Below are 19,793 nucleotides of genomic sequence, written 5' to 3'. Positions count from 1 at the left end.
TGTGCTATGGTCGTAGCTAGCTGACCTTTCTGAATGGAAATAAGCTTAAGACTCATTAGCCTTAATATGTGCGGCATAACAAGACGACCAGTGGCATACTGATCTAACACAGTCACTGTGTTCTCCCTCTCCCCTAGGTGACTAAAGCCATATTGCTTGGGTAGTGATTCTTCTACAGTCCCACAAAAAAACGGGAAAGCCCTAATTTCATAGTCCATTGGGTCCGCTGCTGCTATCTCCGCCCAGACATCCTCCTCCTTACAACACACACCACACTCAAACACCACACACACCTCCAATCTATCCTCACTCAAGGGTGATGACTCATGTGCCCCACAAAAAAACGGGAAAGCCCTCATTTCATCGTCCATTGCGTCCGCTGCTGCTAGCTCCGCCCAGACAGCCTCCTCCTTACAACACACGCACACACACACCACACACAAACATCACACACACACCACACACACCTCCAATCTATCCTCACTTAAGGGTGATGACTCATACGCCGCGCAGTCTTACGCAATCAGCCCAGAGTGGAGTCGGTAGCCAGTACAGCCACAAGGTGGCAGTGTGACACACAGCTCTTTCTCCCAGGCTGACAGGAATAGTATCAACCCGAGGTGATGGAATCTGCTGTTTTTTAACCTGACTACTGAACCTGACTACCTTCTCCCTAACAATGAACTCATGGACTTGAGAGATGCAGAGTCACTATGGATACACACACTAACGTACAACAAATAATAACCACAGGTAGTGTATAACATGCAGCCCCTGCAGACATACAGTGCCTTCAGAAAGTATTCACACCCCTTGACTTTTTCCACATTTTGTTGTGTGAACATAACATTTATTAAATTGAGATTTTGTGTCACTGATCTACACATAATATCCCATAATGCCAAAGTGGAATTGTGTTTTTAGACATTTTTATAAATTAATGAAAAATGAAAAGATGAAATGTCTTGAGTCAAAACATATTCAACCCCTTTGTTATGGCATGGAGTAAAAATGTTCTTAACAAATCACATAATAAGTTGCATGGACTGACTCTGTGTGCAATAATAGTAACTAACATGATTTTTTTATGACTACCCTATCTCTGTACCCCACACATACAATTATCTGTAAGGTCCCTCAGTCGACTAGTGAATTTCAAGCACAGACTCAACCACAAAGACCAGGGAAGTTTTCTAATATCTCACAAAGAAGGGCACAGATTGGTAAAAATAAAGAATCTGACACTGAATATCCCTTTGAGCTTAGTGAAGTTATTAATTAGGCTTTGGATGGTGTATCAATACATTTACAGTCATTTAGCAGACACTCTTATCCAGAGCGACTTACAGTTAGTGAGTGATTACATTATAATTTGTTTCATACTAGCCCCCAGTGGGAATCAAACCCACAACCCTGGCGTTGCAAACGCCATGCTCTACCAACTGAGCTACATCCAATCACTACAATACACCCAATCACTACAAAGATACAGATGTTCTTCCTTCCTAACTAATTTGCCTGAGAGGAAAGAAACCGCTCAGGGATTTCACCATAAGGCCAATGGTGATTTTTTTTCCAAAACATGCATCCTGTTTGCAACAAGGCATTAAAGTAATACTGCAAAAAGAATGGCAAAGGAATTCACTTTTTGTCCTGAATACAAAGTGTTATTTCTGGGGCAAATCCAATACATCACTGGGTACAACTCTCAATATTTTCAAGCATGGTGGTGGCTGCATCATGTCATGCGTATGTTTGTCATCAGCAAGGGCTGGGGAGTTTTTCAGGATAAAAAGAAACGGAATGTAGCTAAGCACAGGCAAAATCCTAGAGGAAAACCCTGTTTAGTCTGCTTTTCAACAGACGCTGGGAGACAATTTCACCTTTCAGCAGGACAATAACCCTAAAAGGCCAAATATACTCTGGAGTTGCTTACCAAGATGACATTGAATATTCCTGAATGGCCTAGTTACAGTTTTGACTTAAATCTGTTTGAAAATGGCATGACTTGAAAACTGCTGTCTAGCAATGATCAACAACCAACTTGACAGAGCTTGAAGAATTTAAAAAATAATAATGAGTAAATATTGTACAATTCAGGTGTGCAAAACTCTTAGAGACTTACCCAAAAAGACTCACAGCTGTAACTGCTGCCAAAGGTGTTTCTAACCCAGGGGGGTGAATACGTATCTAAACAAGAGATATTTGTGTATTATTTTTCATTAGTTATTTTTTATTTTTCAAAACATTTTTTCTTCCCCTTTGACATTACAGAATATTTTTTGTAGATTGTTGTCAGAAAATGACCATTACTTCAATTTTAATCCCACTTTGTAAGACAACAAAATGTGGAAAAAGTCAATGGGTGTGAATACTTTCTGAAGGCACTGTGTACATTAACACACAACGACCAGATGGCATCAGTATGCTTGTCTTAGCTCAGGGCTTTGTGGTACAGATCATAGTTAACAACATTATGGTGTTGCGGGGTATGGAGGAAGGGTGGGTTACGGGGGAGGAATAGAGTGGAACAACTCCCATGGCATTTCCTGTTGGCACTGATACAAGGAAATAACCTGAGTGAAATGGGATCAGACTGTACTGTACCCGCGCAGTGGGCATGGGGGAGGATGCTAATATGTTGTGTGTGGGTTTGTGTGTGTATGCGCAAGGGTATGTGTATGTGCGAGGTGTTTTGTTTTTGCATTCGCAATAAGAGTATGAGCGTAGGTGTGAGGTTGTGTGTGAGTGCCACGGTGTGAGTGTGTATGCAGACATGGGGAGGAGTGTTTGGGGTGGCAGTAGGGAGCGGAACAGTGGGCCTCTCTTTGGCACCTCCGCCCAGGTATGAGCTCATTTTCCTGGGCAAGCCTTCCGCCGTGGGCCAGGCCGGGTGTGGGGGTGGGAGTCAGTGGGGCAGTAATGCAATCACTGGGCCAGGAAATACAGCCAATGGAAGATATAGGGCACTCAAAGAATCTAAGGACATCTTCTCCTAGAACTCACATAACCTGCTCTGTACCCAGGGTAAAGACATAAACGCCAACTATGCATAATTGATAAGATACCATCTTCTGTGAACAAACCCTCAAAAGCTAAAATAGAACAAAGCATTTCAGCTTCAATGGATAACAAAAGCTATTTCGCTCTCTTATTCTCTTTAACCACTTTGCTTGTGGATATTTTTATCAACAGAGGAGGAAGGGAACTCAGTCTAGGTAGGGTAGTATCATTGCCCTCCACCCACACCCTACCATTGAAATGAGTCCCTTAACAAAATCAGGAGAGTGCTGTGGAATCCGTGAGTGTCATCAATAATAGTCGTTACATATGACAACACAAACAAACAACTGAATGAGTGGAGTGTAAATGAGTAGGGGGGGTGGGACAGGAAATGGTGATTCTATATTGGGGTCTCTATGGCCCTATATATAGAGAGAGTGCTCCTATATAGAGATACCCAGATGATAACAATACACAAATCGATAACAACAATCACAAATACTTATCTGAAAATAGCAACCAGGTAAGTCAATGTTACCAAATCAAAAGATGCTTCGTGAATTTTTATCCGGATTAATGGTCATTAACTTCTTAAGCTGGCCATCATCTATAGCCAAACCTCATGAAGTAAGGCAGCCATGAATGGATCTGTGAGGTGAAAGAGAGAAACATGCTCGAAGATAGACCAGTTGGTGAGAGGTAATTGCACTATTCGTTTGTAGAGAATTTCATTGACCTCGAGATACCACCTAGGACTTGAGATTAGAAGGCTTACAAGTGACACTAATTTTTAGCTGACCTGCTCATCACCTTAATCAAATGAGTGGTCTAATTGCTGGATATGTTGATTACACGAGGTCAGTGTAATATCCTGAACTACATGTTGAATATCTCAGTGAAGATAATGGACCAATGCATTAAGAAGCCGGCACAGCTGACCACTGTAGGGGATTGGAACCAGCTAAATGGAGGAAAATATGTAATTACATATTGAATCTCTATATTTAAAAAAAATACCCCATAAATTCAATACACCAGTGAATTTGAGGTCCATACAGTTATGTAACTAGGGACTCGTGAGTGGATGTGTAGTTTTATTCCCACACATTTGAGAAATGGTTTTCGTAACGTTTCTCCCTTTCCCTCATATGGTCAGACATTCAATGTTGCAAATACTTCCAACCTTCATAGTGGTCTCTTTGAATAATAACCCATTCCATATCTACCCCACCTTCCATTTCTTTACTCAGTGCGTAAATGTGGTTACTAAGATACGACAACGTGTTGCTATGGACGCGTGGGCGTACTGAGGCAAAAGGGCTCGAGCTGAAAGAATATTCTGCTATGCAGGAAGACATAACAGAAAAGGAAAAACTGTTATGAAAGGTATGCAATTGAAAGGAAGCTGAAGTGTATTTTGACGGAGTGCAAACGGACAATTGATACCTCAACAAATCTGCAGCTTGGATGTCCATATATTCTTCTGGACATTCCACCATGGATGAGGTGTATGGATTTGGAGACCCTGTTCAAAATGTCACTAAAAGGAGGATACAACTTTTTGGTAATTTGCACTTTGCCTACACAAATCAGTAGTTATGGTTAAGGATGAGAGGTGGACCTCTCTAGAATAAACAAATACAAGTTTCCCACGCACCAACTGGAAGCCCTTAATTCTGCCAAACAATTCTAATACCCTTTGACAGTGTTGTAAATGCCCATATTGGCTGTTGTACAAACACAACACAACACCAACATCCTTATCACGATCAATGGCCAATTTAGTATCCACCACTAAAGGGATTATTTCTCAGGTTTTATCGCTTCCAACACATATTATCAGTTATGAAACATAATGGCAATGATAAGCAGGTTAGAGAGAGAAGGGTGCTGATGGATAGAGTGAGTTAAAGGGTAAGTCATCATTAGCTATATGAGTGAAGAGGAGGTAATTGGTAGAGAGACAGAGAGAAAGAGAGAGAGAGAGAGATAGAGCAAGAGAGAGGGAGAGGGAGAGAGAGTGGGGGTGAAATAAAAAAAAAAGAATGATCTAGTAGTGTGTGAATGAACTGGACAAATGGTCATGTGGTTATCACTGCATTCACTGCACCTCAAGAAAATTCACCATTGTTATCAAAAATTATGACAAATTGCAAAGGCCAATAAACCGAGGAGGAGTAGATGAGTTTAGAGAGAGGCTCAACAAAACCCAACGAAATGAAAGTATAGATGGTACTGTAGCTTCATTCTAAAGCCAAAATGAAGGGTACCTTTTACCTCTCTTTCTCCCTTGCTCTCTCTTTCCCCTGTCTGTACTGTGCCTCTCTGCCCACAGACTCTCGCTCTCCCTTGAACAATTACGCAACATATCACCAAACACCATTTTCTCTGATTCTCATTGTTGATTATATGTCTTTGTCTCACCTTTGTCCTTCCACTATTTTTTGTCCCCTCTCCTCCCTCCTTCCTTTGCTCTTTCACTATGTAGTGAAAATCAGATTTTTGTCAATAAGCAAATACACAATCATCTCTGCTCATTGCATGTCTATCCATTCCTATCTATCCAATCTATGGTCCAAAATAAGAGAGAGAGAGAGAAAGAGAAAGAGAAAAAGAGCAGGAAAGACTGACTGACAGAGGGTGAATAAAAAAACTGCTGCTAGTAGGTCTCTGATGATGTCAGACATCTACACCACATCACCATAGCAACCCAACATCAGCACCAACTTACTGAGAAAGGAGTAAGAGAGAAAAAGAGGGTGGAAATGTCTGTGGTGGCATGTAACAGTGGGATGCTTTTACATATTATATACACATACATTAAGTATTACACATCACACAATGTGGTTTGCAAATGTTCAATTAAATCACTCCTTTCTGTCAATGCTCAACGCAATCCTAACCATTATATTGAGGGCCTTAATAGAAGACACTAATGTTGACTAATCATTCTTCACACATTTTTACCATATAATGCATCCAGAAAGTCTTAGTTATAAGACACTTTAGTTATAAGACAGAAGGAAGAATGGAAAACACTTCTCTAATCTTTTCATTCAAACTATACCATCAGAACTATTGTCCTCATGATGCCCCGTGGGTTCAGATAGTCCAAAGACCACCAGGGGAGGGGGTAGAGAGGGTGAGCTTGACACCCCCTGTACTAGGCGACTGCTCCCCCTCTTCCGAGACCCAAGTTCTAAAAATAAACTGAGTACTGGAAAAAAATAGAAAAGTACAAGGCTACAGGCTCTGGAAGCATCATCAGAGGAAGGGAGGGAGGGAGAGAGGGGGTTGAGGGAGGACGGGGGATTGGAAGCAGTCAGTGGGTATGTGTGGGCGTTTGTTCGCTTCACTTCCACTGGTTATGGCTGTCTATGAATCTGGCTGCATTCACACCAGACAAACATGCAGACGGTGTGTGAAACACCCTAACCTGCACTCTATACATGTGAAAGCATGCACAAACAAAGCACACTGGAAGCTATAGCATTTTCCTGTAAGGGCTTATGGTTCACGCTGGTTATTAATAACTGCACCACGCACACTCTACGCTGCCATGCATGTCGCAGACTGTCCAGCCATCTCGCTGTCTTCTGTCCTACTGGACTCAGCTTGTCATATGTCAATATTCCAACTCATCATACCTGATCTTAACTGCTGTAGCCCTCTACCTCTCTTCTACGTCACTCAGTCTTTTTCATCAACACTCCTTCCTTCCCTCTTGCCCCATCTTCTCTTGCTCGCGCTTCGACGCAGGAGTGGGAGGTGTTGCTAGGCGACAGATTAGCTCCTTTCTTTCAAGAAGCAGAGCAAAGACCTTGATTCTCTGGGTGTAAAAATAAACACCAGTGTAAAGAAAGAGAGTCTTAAGGAAAGGACAAGTATCCTTCACCTCTGCCACGAGAGGCGAACATTTATTTCCTCAGAAAAATATTTTTCTACAACCCTCTTGTGTTTTTCCTCAGAATACTCTGCTTTCCTGGAGAGGGTGAGACTTAATACACATATCATTTCAATTTGGGATAATGATAACTATCTATCACTAACTATATCTCTATAGATATCTACAGTGCCTTCGGAAAGTATTCAGACACCTTGACTTTTTCCACATTTTGTTATGTTACAGCCTTATTCTAAAATTGATTAAATAAATAAAAATCCTCAGCAATCTACACACAATACCCCATAGTGACAAAGCGAAAACAGGTTTTTAGAAATTTTGGCAAATGTATTCAAAATAAAAAACAGAAATACCTTATTTACATAAGTATTCAGAGCCTTTGCAATGAGACTCGAAATTGAGCTCAGGTGCATCCTATTCCATTGATCATCCTTGAGATGTTTCTACAACTTGATTGGAATCCACCTGTGGTAAATTCAATTAATTGGACATGATTTGGAAAGGCACAGACCTATCTATATAAAGGTCCCACAGTTGACAGTGCATGTCGCTCTGGATAAGAGCGTCTGCTAAATGACTAAAATGTAAATGTAAAAATGTAATGTCAGAGCAAAAACCAAGCCATGAGGTCGAAGGAATTGTCCGTAGTGCTCATAGACAGGATTGTGTCAAGGCACAGATCTGGGGAAGGCTACCAAAACAGTTCTGCACCATTGAAGGTCCCCAAGAACACAGTGGCCTCCATCATTATTAAATGGAAGAAGTTTGGAACCACCAAGACTCTTCCTAGAGCTGGCCAAACTGAGCAATCCGGGGAGAAGGGCCTTGGTCAGGGAGGTGACCAAGAACCCGATGGTCACTCCGACAGAGCTCTAGAGCTCCTCTGTGGAGATGGGAGAACCTTCCAGAAGGACAACGATCTCTGCAGCACTCCACCAATCAGGCCTGATTGGTAGAGTGGCCAGACGGAAGCCACATCTCAGTAAAAGGCACATGACCGCCTGCTTGGAGTTTGTCAAAAGGCACCTAAAGACTCTCAGACCATGAGAAACAAGATTCTCTGGTCTGATGAAAGTAAGATTGAACTCTTTGGCCTGAATGCCAAGCGTCACGTCTGGAGCAAACCTGGCACCATCTCTACGGTGAAGCATGGTGGTGGCAGCATCAAGCTGTGGGGATGTTTTTCAGCAGCAAGGACTGGGAGACTAGTCAGCATCGAGGCAAAGATGAACGGAGAAAAGTACATAGAGATCCTTGATGAAAACCTGCTCAGGACCACCGACTGGGGGCGAAGGTTCACCTTCCAACAGGACAACGACCCTAAGCACACAGCAAATTTAATCCAGTTTAGAATAAGGCTGTAACCTAACAATGTGGTAAAGTCAAGGGGTATGAATGCCTTTCGAATGCACTGTATATCTCTATTCCAGTAACAATATATGCCAGTAACAATCATTGACTTCTTAACAACTATTGTTATCTAACAGAAACTCTTACCAAGAAAGATCCTTTCTCCCAGGTTTCATGGTTAGATAAGAAATACTTGGTTAGACAATAATGCTGAGAAGACAGGTGAGCTACAAACTGTTCCCTTAAGTCAGATGGCCAGAGATTGCAGTAGAATAGCCTACATACGGTTTGCTTTCCATCCGACGCTCAACCCATTCTCTCTGTTACATTTACACTGTGGAAACTGCTGAGAGACACCTGTTGCCATGGGTGATGCCGAACGATTTGGCCCTTTATGGACTGACTGCAGTTAATGTAACCAACACGTAGGCTACAACTTGTTCTTTATCAACACGTTATGTGTTTGTTATGTAGGTGTGCATTTTGCATGTTTTAGTGTGTTAAGTGATAATGCCCTCGAAGCCGGTATTGATATATCCTCCAAACACCGACTTCGAGGGCATTATCACTTTTATACAATGGGTTCCCAACATATTCAAATAATGATTAACATATTTGAATTAAACGTTATTTTGAATTCATTCATACTATTTCATCCTTCCACAAGATGTAGTCTCGACACAAATCTAGGGTTGATCCCCAAGCTGGTGGTCGTTCGTTCTATCCGTTCGGTTGCCAGAGATGCGACCTAGACTTTTTGTTTATCTATGTACGCGACCCAGTCGTTCGTTCTAAATGTTCCATTGCAGTACTGGCTGGCAACGTTCTTATCCCTTGCTTGTTAGCTAGCTAATTTACAGTCATGTCAAAAAGTGCAGCCAGAATAACAGCAAAGTAGCCGCATTTGCATTTGTTTAAGCTGTTTTCTAGTGACATTTATTTGGATACATCCATAACAATGAGCTAACGAGGCGCGATTTCGCTTGGCATGGAAAATGTGCTCACTCGTCAGGACACTGTTGTTCAGAGGAGCTTTCCAACAACACAGCTAACACAACCACTTCAAACTGAAGCTGGAAAGACTGCAAAGTAGCTGCACTTCGTTTCGTTTGACCTTTTTTCAATTGAAATTTCTTTATATATATATATCCATAAAAATTATGCCAGCTGATTCATGATTTCAACCGGTTGAGAAATGCTGCCTGTCTGTCTCGCCCCGACTCCCGACACGTTCATTACTATGGGACAGCTGGAGAACAAATTTGAATATTGAAACAATGTTGCAAATTTCGGAGACAGACAGCAAGGTTTATACAAATCTCCACTGTTGAAAACTAAATGTTAGTCTAAAAGAAATGTGAGATAATGTTTAGATGCTTTTTATAGTGGAGATCAAGTTTATAAAGTGCCTGTCTGGGCTGATCAGACAGTGAATTGTGCAGTCAGATGGAACAGAGTAAATAGGCATTTTAACTTGTGGAATAGACACCGGCTGGAATGCGGTTTTAACCAATCAGCATTCAGGATTAGACCCACCCGTTGTATAATGCGGAAGCATCACTGGATGTCATTGAGCCATGAGACAGCCTAATTGGATTCATTGAAGTCCTCTCAAATAGATAGGCTACTCATCCCTGCAACCCTCTTACCCTTTCACATCGGCCTGCCCACTGCCATGTTCCCGTCTCCCACCCAGCCGTGATACCTACACGGCCCGGCTCATAATGGCTGCCATTATCATGACAAGCACAACAATGGAAGTGATGGCAATTTGTCCAGGCCACTGCTGAGTCAACACAGTGTGTAGGACACGAAGTGCTTCTGAAACTGCCAGGTGAAAAAAATACAATAAGTGCCATACTATTTTTGGTGATTTGTGGGATGGAAATAGCTATGCCGTGTTTTGAATAATCGTGATCCAAAAATGATATTGTATTGGAGTAAAAATACATAGTAGCCTACCAACAACCATCAGACCAGAGCATAGATTCCTCAAACATCTCTGGATGCCAGACATCTGGCTATAGGCCTACCTCCCTGACAACTTACAGTGAGGGAAAAAAGTATTTGATCCCCTGCTGATTTTGTACGTTTGCCCACTGACAAAGACATGATCAGTCTATAATTTTAATGGTAGGTTTATTTGAACAGTGAGAGACAGAATAACAACAACAAAATCCAGAAAAACGCATGTCAAAAATGTTATAAATTGATTTGCATTTTAATGAGGGAAATAAGTATTTGACCCCTCTGCAAAACATGACTTAGTACTTGGTGGCAAAACCCTTGTTGGCAATCACAGAGGTCAGACGTTTCTTGTAGTTGGCCACCAGGTTTGCACACATCTCAGGAGGGATTTTGTCCCACTCGTCTTTGCAGATCTTCTCCAAGTCATTATGGTTTTGAGGCTGACGTTTGGCAACTCGAACCTTCAGCTCCCTCCACAGATTTTCTATGGGATTAAGGTCTGGAGACTGGCTAGGCCACTCCAGGACCTTAATGTGCTTCTTCTTGAGCCACTCCTTTGTTGCCTTGGCCGTGTGTTTTGGGTCATTGTCATGCTGGAATACCCATCCACAACCCATTTTCAATGCCCTGGCTGAGGGAAGGAGGTTCTCACCCAGGATTTGACGGTACATGGCCCCGTCCATCGTCCCTTTGATGCGGTGAAGTTGTCCTGTCCCCTTAGCAGAAAAACACAGCCAAAGCATAATGTTTCCACCTCCATGTTTGACGGTGGGGATGGTGTTCTTGGGGTCATAGGCAGCATTCCTCCTCCTCCAAACACGGCGAGTTGAGTTGATGCCAAAGAGCTCGATTTTGGTCTCATCTGACCACAACACTTTCACCCAGTTCTCCTCTGAATCATTCAGATGTTCATTGGCAAACTTCAGACGGGCCTGTATATGTGCTTTCTTGAGCAGGGGGACCTTGCGGGCGCTGCAGGATTTCAGTCCTTCACGGCGTAGTGTGTTACCAATTGTTTTCTTGGTGACTATGGTCCCAGCTGCTTTGAGATCATTGACAAGATCCTCCCGTGTCGTTCTGAGCTGATTCCTCACCGTTCTCATGATCATTGCAACTCCACGAGGTGAGATCTTGCATGGAGCCCCAGGCCGAGGGCGATTGACAGTCTTTTGTGTTTCTTCCATTTGCGAATAATCGCACCAACTGTTGTCACCTTCTCACCAAGCTGCTTGGGGATGGTCTTGTAGCCCGTTCCAGCCTTGTGTAGGTCTACAATCTTGTCCCTGACATCCTTGGAGAGCTCTTTGGTCCTGGCCATGGTGGAGAGTTTGGAATCTGATTGATTGATTGCTTCTTTGGACAGGTGTCTTTTATACAGGTAACAAGCTGAGATTAGGAGCACTCCCTTTAAGAGTGTGCTCCTAATCTCAGCTCGTTACCTGTATAAAAGATACCTGGGAGCCAGAAATCTTTCTGATTGAGAGGGGGTCAAATTCTTATTTCCCTTATTAAAATGCAAATCAATTTATAACATTTTTGACATGCGTTTTTCTGGATTTTTGTGTTGTTATCCTGTCTCTCACTGTTCAAATAAACCTACCATTAAAATTATAGACTGGTAATTTCTTTGTCAGTGGGCAAACGTACAAAATCAGCAGGAGATCAAATACTTTTTTCCCTCACTGTATATGGTTGTAGTTCTTCTCATTCAGAGAACTGTCTGTGATTTTATCCACAATACAATAACACAGGTCAACAGTCAGCAAAGTATGAGTAGAGAAGACAGACCTATGATGTAAGCTAATGCGGATCCATTTGATCATTCATGTACAGTATGTCATGTGGGAAGCTGTTCATATGCATTTGCGGAAAGTACACAATTCTATATGTCAATCAGATTGTAGGAAGCTGTTTATACTACTCTGTCACAACACATCATCCATTGTTACTGTACATTTCTGCATTTGCGGAAAGCAATATTTGATGAACGCCATCGCTCTATGTGACAATTATGGTGTTAGAGAGCGGTGTATCGCTATAGAGAGCTGAAACGTCTATGTAGCTGTCCATGGTGCTGAAATCTATTGCGGCAGCTCTAAACTAAAGCATTTGCGGGGAGAGGGAAGGTTGCTTTGTGGTGTGATGGCATCTTTAAGGCACATACCAACTTCTATATGTCAATCCAATTGTGAGAAGCTGTTTATACTACTCTGTCACAACACGTTATCCATTGTTACTGTATCTTTCCAAATGGACCACATTTGGAGATCCGTGAAATCGAAGTTTGTGAACATGCAACATGTTAGACGCGTTACACTTATGACTATTAATCTATTTTGAGCCTTAAAAAAAGCATCTGTCTAAAAATAGGGACAATTGGAGATGGAAGCGGGGGTGCGCCACTGAGTGCATGTGTCAGTCACTGGTGAGAGCTATTTATAGAAACGACGAGATTCATCTCTGCGCTCAGCTCTGTTTGCAACAGGTGTAGTGTGTGTGTATGAACACTCTGAGTATCCTATAAAATATATAAAAGACTACAAAACAGTTTGTATGCTTCAAATATCACATAGACTATTTGCTGAACTTTAACACGCAGTAAGAACACCAAGACACAATTGTTGCAACATACCTTCTTCATACAGTTCCTTTCAAATAATTTCACAAAACATCACATTTCATCTCAAATTGAGCTTCCACAATTTACTGGATCCGACTGTCGTCTGTCACAGGTTTTTCCACATCAGTAGTAGAAGTAGTTAAAAATGACTGCTGCACAGCCTCCATCCCCAACCAAGCCTTCCAACATTATGATTTAGGCAACGTTTTATAGGATAGTTTGATTGAAGAGGATGTATTTTGGGCAAGATCAAACTCTGGTCTTTTCTGTTCAGCCCATAGAGAACGGGTTGGGTATGATCAGGTTATTGGGATCTATGTTTTTCGACAAAGCAAAAAATACACAATTTGCTAAATACAAACATGGGTGCTTCTAAATAAGATAACACTGTAACCTTTGGAAATGGTTACAAGGCTTTCCCAAATAATTCCCAGTTTGGATGCAATCCACACATAGCCTAAGGTTTTCAACCAGAAGAATCAGCCAGGTTTCGATGCATAGACAAGACATAGCTCAGCATCACCCTTAGCTACATTCCGCTCAAATTACCTTAAAAGGATGGATGTTGCAGTTTATGTAACATATAGGCTATACAGCGCGATTAGCCTGTCTCTCTTACAGTATGCCCTGTAGGATTACCGACCCCCCTCCTCTGCCTTTGCGTGTTAGCCCCGGAGGCACTGCGCAGCCTGACAACGGAATTACAGTCAGAATGGTGCACTCCATTCATAAAAAGAGACTGAATATGGTGATGTAACACTGCCCCACTGTCCCGCGTTTCTCCCTGAAGCAGAATTCCACCGATGCTAGAATATATTTTTGCTGGAATATCGTTAATGTATAACGTTGGCATGCATCTGCATGTGTTACCCTAGAGGTCGACGGTGGACGGTTTTACGGAATGCATCGCATCGTTCATAATCATAACATGAAACATAATATGAGCTGGTCTGGCGAGGCATAGATGCATTTGCATCATGTAGGCTACTGATAACTTAGACTACACTATATTAGGAATTATACATTTTCAGAGAGGATCAATTGTTCCTCGGGTGCCAGACATAGAAATAGAGCTTCTCTTTCGTATGCATCTCAGTTTCACTGCCCCCCCCCCCCTCCCGTACACCGGGGTCCGGTGACTCCGTCTACGTTTTACGTTTGTCTCCGCCCATTCCTCGGTTTTGTCCAAATCGGGCTTTTTGCGTCGCCGGAGCTCCGGATATCAAGCCAACGTCATCATTGTGTAGAGGGAAGCGCTGACGTCAGAAAAGTGTCACCGAAAGGAGAGGGTAGGAGCGGTAGGGGGAGCGGGCAGAGGGAGAGAATTTCACCATTGCTAACATTGAATCTCCCTCGGCCCCCCTTCCCTCTAGCCCCCCTCTCCCTACGACGTCGGTGTTGGCGCGTTGGGAGCCCCCCTTCGTCACCGGAATCCCAGCCTATATAACTTACTCGAGAGCAGAGTCCCTCCACCAGATTTACGGGATCCGGATATCTGGGCGAGAGACGGCTACTACAGCCGCCGAATCACTCACACTCCGAACCGGTGGAAAGCCATCCAGCGGCTAGCCAGTAACCTTACTGGACGCTGTGGCGGAACCGAAGAGGAAAAAAGAAAGGATATGAGAAGGTCTGAAGCCTTACTCTGGAACGAGCTGAGATGAAAGTCCAATAGTAAAACGACAAGGTTATTACTACTAGCCTATCTCTCTGACACCTCATCTTGGCGGAAAGAGTCCCAAACCTCATCTGACGCAACGGTCAATACTCCGTTGAGTTTCACATTCAACTCCAGGGAATTTAGTCAACCACTATAACAGGCTACAATGTATCGATCAACGAAAGGCGCGTCGAAAGCTCGAAGGGACCAAATCAACGCAGAGATTCGGAACCTGAAGGACTTGCTTCCCATATCCGATGCTGACAAGGCACGGCTCTCATACCTACATATCATGTCCCTTGCCAGCATGTACACCAGAAAATCGGTCTTCTTCTCTCAAGGTAAGCGCGACTTAGCTTATAACAGACAAGTTCAAATACACTCAGTGTATAATCCATAGCCTGCCTGTTGATTCATAACTAAGAAATGCTTGTGAATGAAACATATACTGACAAACTGTTGCTTCCATCCGTCTGAGCTAGTTGCATGCTACTTTGGGCTTTCCGCTTGAATCAACAGGTCTTGTCGAAAGAAACAGTTGATGAACTTCATATCTATATGTGAATTATGTTGTTTAGGAATACATATAATGGAATATTATAGTGCTCTGTTTGATGTTCTGGCGTGAAAAACTATTTTAGAGCGGAGTGTCGCTATCTAGGACTGAAACGCTTCTATCGCTGTCCATGGTACTGAAATGTAATGCGGCCGTTCTATAGCCATTGCGGGGAGCAGAAACGTTACATTTGTGGAATGATGACATCCTTTACCTAGACAAAAACATAATAAAACATTTTTTCCCATCATCTTTTGTTTTTAGAATCGGGATCTGCCGGCAGTCTCGAGGAAAGCTCGAGGTTCCTGTCTTTCCACGAGCTGTCAGAGCTGGTGCAGGAGCTACCAGGGTTCCTTCTCCTGCTGACGGGGGAAGGCAAGCTGCTCTACCTGTCAGACAGCGTCTCCGACAGCCTCGGCCACTCCATGGTGAGTCCACGGGAGACCATATCATGTCTAAATATGAAACTAGTAAGTTAGCTGAAATTTAGATTTTGTCTCAAGGATTCCATGAATATACTAAATAAGAACTACTCTTTCTCGATGTTTCAGGTGGATCTGGTTGCCCAGGGTGACAGTGTGTATGATATCATTGACCCTACTGACCACTTCATCATGAGGACCAACCTGGCCCCTCCTACATCAACTGATACAGGTAAGACACGCCTCCATATTTCCAATGGTACAGAAACGCGTTGCAAATGGCTTGCATTTATATCACTCAGATCATTTCTGATATTCACAATCCTTCCTTACCTCTTCTTTCTCTCAGATCGTCTATTCCGTTGTCGTTTCAATACTTCCAAGTCGGTGCGCAGGCAGAGTGCTGGGAACAAGCTGGTTCTGATCCGGGCGCGCTGCCTTTTCCCACCCTCCTCTTCTACCACCCCTAGCTCCTACTGGACATCCAATCCTGTCTGGATGTGCTTCTGTTCCCCTCTGGAGGCCATCCAGACCCACTCTGGCCCTGGGGGGGACCAAGTTCCTGCTCTGATCCCTCCTGCTGCGGAGAACAACTTCTTCCTAGCCTCGTTCCAGTCTCAACACAGCCGAGACATGAGGCTCCAGAATGCACAAGACAGGTGAGGTCACACCCAATGACCAGGCAGTGCCACCTGTTGCTTTAGATCATCTGAGTGATGGCATGACTTGTATGCTTTATAGTTAGAAGTATGTTAAACACATAGACTTACCATGTCTTCTCTCCATCTTCCCTGCAGTGTCAGTGTTTACCTTGGCCTTGATGTGTCAGCCCTGAGGTCTCGCTCCTGGTACAGCCTCCTCCACCCACAGGACCTGTCACACGCCTCCACTCAGCACTATAGCCTGTGTAAGTACCAATTCAGTTCACCACACAACAACCACACACAGACGCACCAACACACATCAACACAAATGCGAACTCAATTATAATTTATCCACCATTACATGGAGCAATCTTCACTACAAACTCACCATTAAAGTTCTGTGATGTGATCAGTTGTAGAACAATGTCTGATGTTGATGTTCTCTCTTTGTTCCCCCACAGTGAGAGAAGGAGGAGAGGGTAGATCTGAGATGGTGGTACGGGTGGAGTCTGCAGACCACTCCTGGGTCTGGCTCTACATGGTACTGCAGCTGGAGGCAGGAGACAGCCCCATCAGCAGCAACAACTACATCATCAGGTACTACCTCTACCCTATGACAGATCATTATAACACATTGTCAATAGATATAAAGGAGATGACTGATTGCAAGAAGCACAAGGGAATCTTACTGACCATTTCCATCTCTCTCTCTTTCTGTTTCTCTCTCAGTGAGACGGAGGCGTGGTCAGTGAGACAGCAGCTGAGCACAGAGCAGACCCAGCTGACCCTTGTACTGAGTACCAGTACCTCCCGCCAGGACAGCCTGAGCCTGTCCAGCCCAGACCAAGTCTTCACCCCAGGCAGCAGTGGCCTCTCAGCCCAGTCCTTTGACTTCAGCATGACTGTGTCCAGCAGTGTGGGCTCCTCCGACGAGACAGGGGGCGCCACCACTGAGCCAATGCAGGTGGAGGGTGACCCTCGCTCTAGTATTTCCTCTATTGAGGAGGAGAGCTTCTTCCAGCAGCAGCAGATGCCTGCCCCTGTCCAAAGCCCCTCTGCTGCCTCCTCCCCCACCCCAGTTACCGTTGCAACGGTAGCAGACCTGGACTTCCTCACTCAGAACATTCTCCTGCCCCCCTCCTTCCAGCTCGAGCCCCCGCTGCCCACCCTCCCCCTTCCCCTCCCCCCAGTGCCCACCTCCCAGGAGCAGCAGACCAAAGAGTTTGTGTGCACGCCCCCCTACACACCCCAGCTGGGCGTGGGCAGCTTCCTGTTCAGCGAGCCCCTCTTTAGCTTCGACCCCACAGGCACCACCACACCCCCTCCCTCCACCACCACCACAGCTACAGCCACCACCTCCATCGCCCCCTCCGCCCCACCCACCACAGCCTCCAGTCCTGCTCCCCCCTCCTCCCTGTGCCTCACTGGTCCCTCCACTGACCTGTTCTTCCCTGCCGATCCCTGCAGTGGCTCTCTCTATGAGAAGCTACCCCCCACCCCTGACAGCCCTGGGGATGGGGACTGCACAGTGATGACCTTGCCAGAGGTTCGGGGACCCCTGTATGTAGATGTCCCTTTAGGGCCCTTTCACTACCCCCTCGACGGCCTCCTCACCCCAGAGGCCTCCCCCGGTAAACAGCCTGGTCTCTCTTTCTTCTCCCTGGAGAAAGAGAGGGAGAAGGAGAGAGCAGAGATCTCCTTCTTAGCTCAGCACATCAGCTCCTTAGCAGAGGGATTCTACCTGGATCCTCTCTTATCCAAGCTATCCCCTCCTTCCATGTCCCCCTCCCCCACCCTAGCACCATCCCTAGCCACCGCTGGTGTTGACTCTATCCACATGCTGGGAGAGTTTTGCCCCGTTAAAGCATGGAGAGGCCTGGACTTCCCCATATACCAAGATGATGATGACTCTCTGTTTGAAGAGAGCATCTTAGAAGCCTTTCTCCAGGACTTCTCCACCCCTCCGCCCCTCTCCCCCACCCCCTCCATCCCCCCGCCCTCTCCCCCTAACCCAGTGTGCTGGCACTCACCCTCCCACTTTGAGGGGGTCAGCCACTTCTGTAGCGTCCAATCAGCGCACTGTAACCCCACGGCCAGGTGCGGGGCGACATTGGCTGGCGAGGCCGGGGCGATGGCAGAATGGGAGGGGCTGGGAGAGGAGTCGATGGAGATCGAGGTGGCGTCATCACCTCTGTCTTCCTGTTCCTCCATCACAGCATCCCCTCCCCTGCGACTCATTGCCTCCCCCACCTTCGCCCCCTCCACGCCCGTCGCCCCCAACATGCCGGCCGTGCCTTGCGCCCAGTCCCTCCTGGAGGAGCTGGCCGCCCTGGAACCCATGTTTGGGGCAGGTGCCTCGATCGCCCCTGGCTTGGGGCAGCAACCTGAGTTGTATCAACTCCAGTGTCACCAGCCGCCACAGTGCTTCCACAAAGGTGAGAATCATTCAGTTAACTTGTTCTACTGTCTTTCTCTGTTTGATAAATTTATGAATATGTGTTAACCCTGAACATACAAGACTAATGCCCCTTTCTCTTTCTCTCTTGTGTTTTTCAGATGGGAGTGGAAGTGTTCCTCCGTTCTAAAATAAGTCTGTGACTTACTTCATTAAGTATGGCATATTGTCATATTTCGTGGAGCTATTTTACTGAAAAGTAAAGATGATTTAAGTGTATAAATATATACATAATGTATACTACTGAAGGACTTTAACTCCTACATGTCTACTGAGGACAAAGATTGCCTTCATATTTTTGTTCATTTATTTATTAACAATTTCACATTTAATTTCAACATTGACATAATGGTGCAATATTTACCAACTGAATGTACCCATGACTGACTGAGTTTTGGGTCCATTTGGTGCCACAGCTTTTCTGTAACATGAGCTTCAGATTTTATCAGACAGAGACGTAACAAAACCTCTGACCTTGTAAAGCGCCGTTTAACTTCCAGACGCGCATTTGTATTCACTCATAGTGAAAAACCTGTTGTGAACAAAACAATAAGAATACCTTCTTTGATATTTCAATAGGGAAATGACTTAGAGCATTATTGCTTGTAATGCAGCAACGCAAACCCAAATCACAAATGTGGTGAAAGTTTATGTTTACAAAATCTCTACTGACCTGGTACAACCGATGACAGTAGCTGACAAAAGGGGACCAGATTTCCTCTCTCACATCCTCAATATTCAGTTTCCAGAGAGACACAGTTCTTCTACTCTGACCTTATTGTACTCCTCCCTTGTCATAGCTTTAATGGCCATGTCTAAACTTACAAATACTGTAGTCAAACTAACCTAATACTTCAGACACTTTGAGCTTTGAGTTTGCGGCTGCCCATTTTAAAACATTTGGCTTCATGTTATTTCTCCATTACAAACTTGTGTATCAATGTGATGGTGTGCAACCAAAAAAAAAACAATACAAAACATATGAAGACATAGGTCTTGGAATGTCCACAAGCAAGAACACATGACGAAGGTTTCCGTCCTTTACCAGAAGGCGTTGCCAAATGGAAATCGTCTGGAAGTTACTCAACAACTGTGTGTGGTTCTGTTGTGTACAGGACCAGCACATTGTACATTAGACTCTGAATGTGGGCTCTTTAGGTCATTGTTCTCTTGGGCTTGGCTTCAAGGGCAGCTCTGCTGGATTTTCTTGC

The 19,793-nt window shown here is 44.4% G+C and overlaps 1 protein-coding gene across 1 annotated transcript; it reads left to right on the top strand.

Annotated features, from left to right (window-relative positions):
• Window positions 1-14,671: 14,671 nt before the first annotated feature.
• Window positions 14,672-18,712, top strand: LOC311104904 (neuronal PAS domain-containing protein 4A-like; the record flags this gene model as incomplete). Its single annotated transcript, XM_084146876.1, has 8 exons — window positions 14,672-14,846; window positions 15,326-15,489; window positions 15,613-15,715; window positions 15,833-16,142; window positions 16,281-16,390; window positions 16,589-16,724; window positions 16,857-18,562; window positions 18,684-18,712. 8 exons carry the CDS (start codon window positions 14,672-14,674, stop codon window positions 18,710-18,712), a joined length of 2,733 nt encoding a protein of 910 aa, XP_084003002.1.
• Window positions 18,713-19,793: the final 1,081 nt, after the last annotated feature.

This window comes from Coregonus lavaretus (assembly GCF_964263955.1).
Source record: "Coregonus lavaretus genome assembly, chromosome: 29".
Lineage (NCBI taxonomy): Eukaryota > Metazoa > Chordata > Actinopteri > Salmoniformes > Salmonidae > Coregonus > Coregonus lavaretus.
The sequence above is the reverse complement of the archived record's forward strand: the minus strand, read 5'-3'. Positions and strand labels throughout refer to the sequence as shown.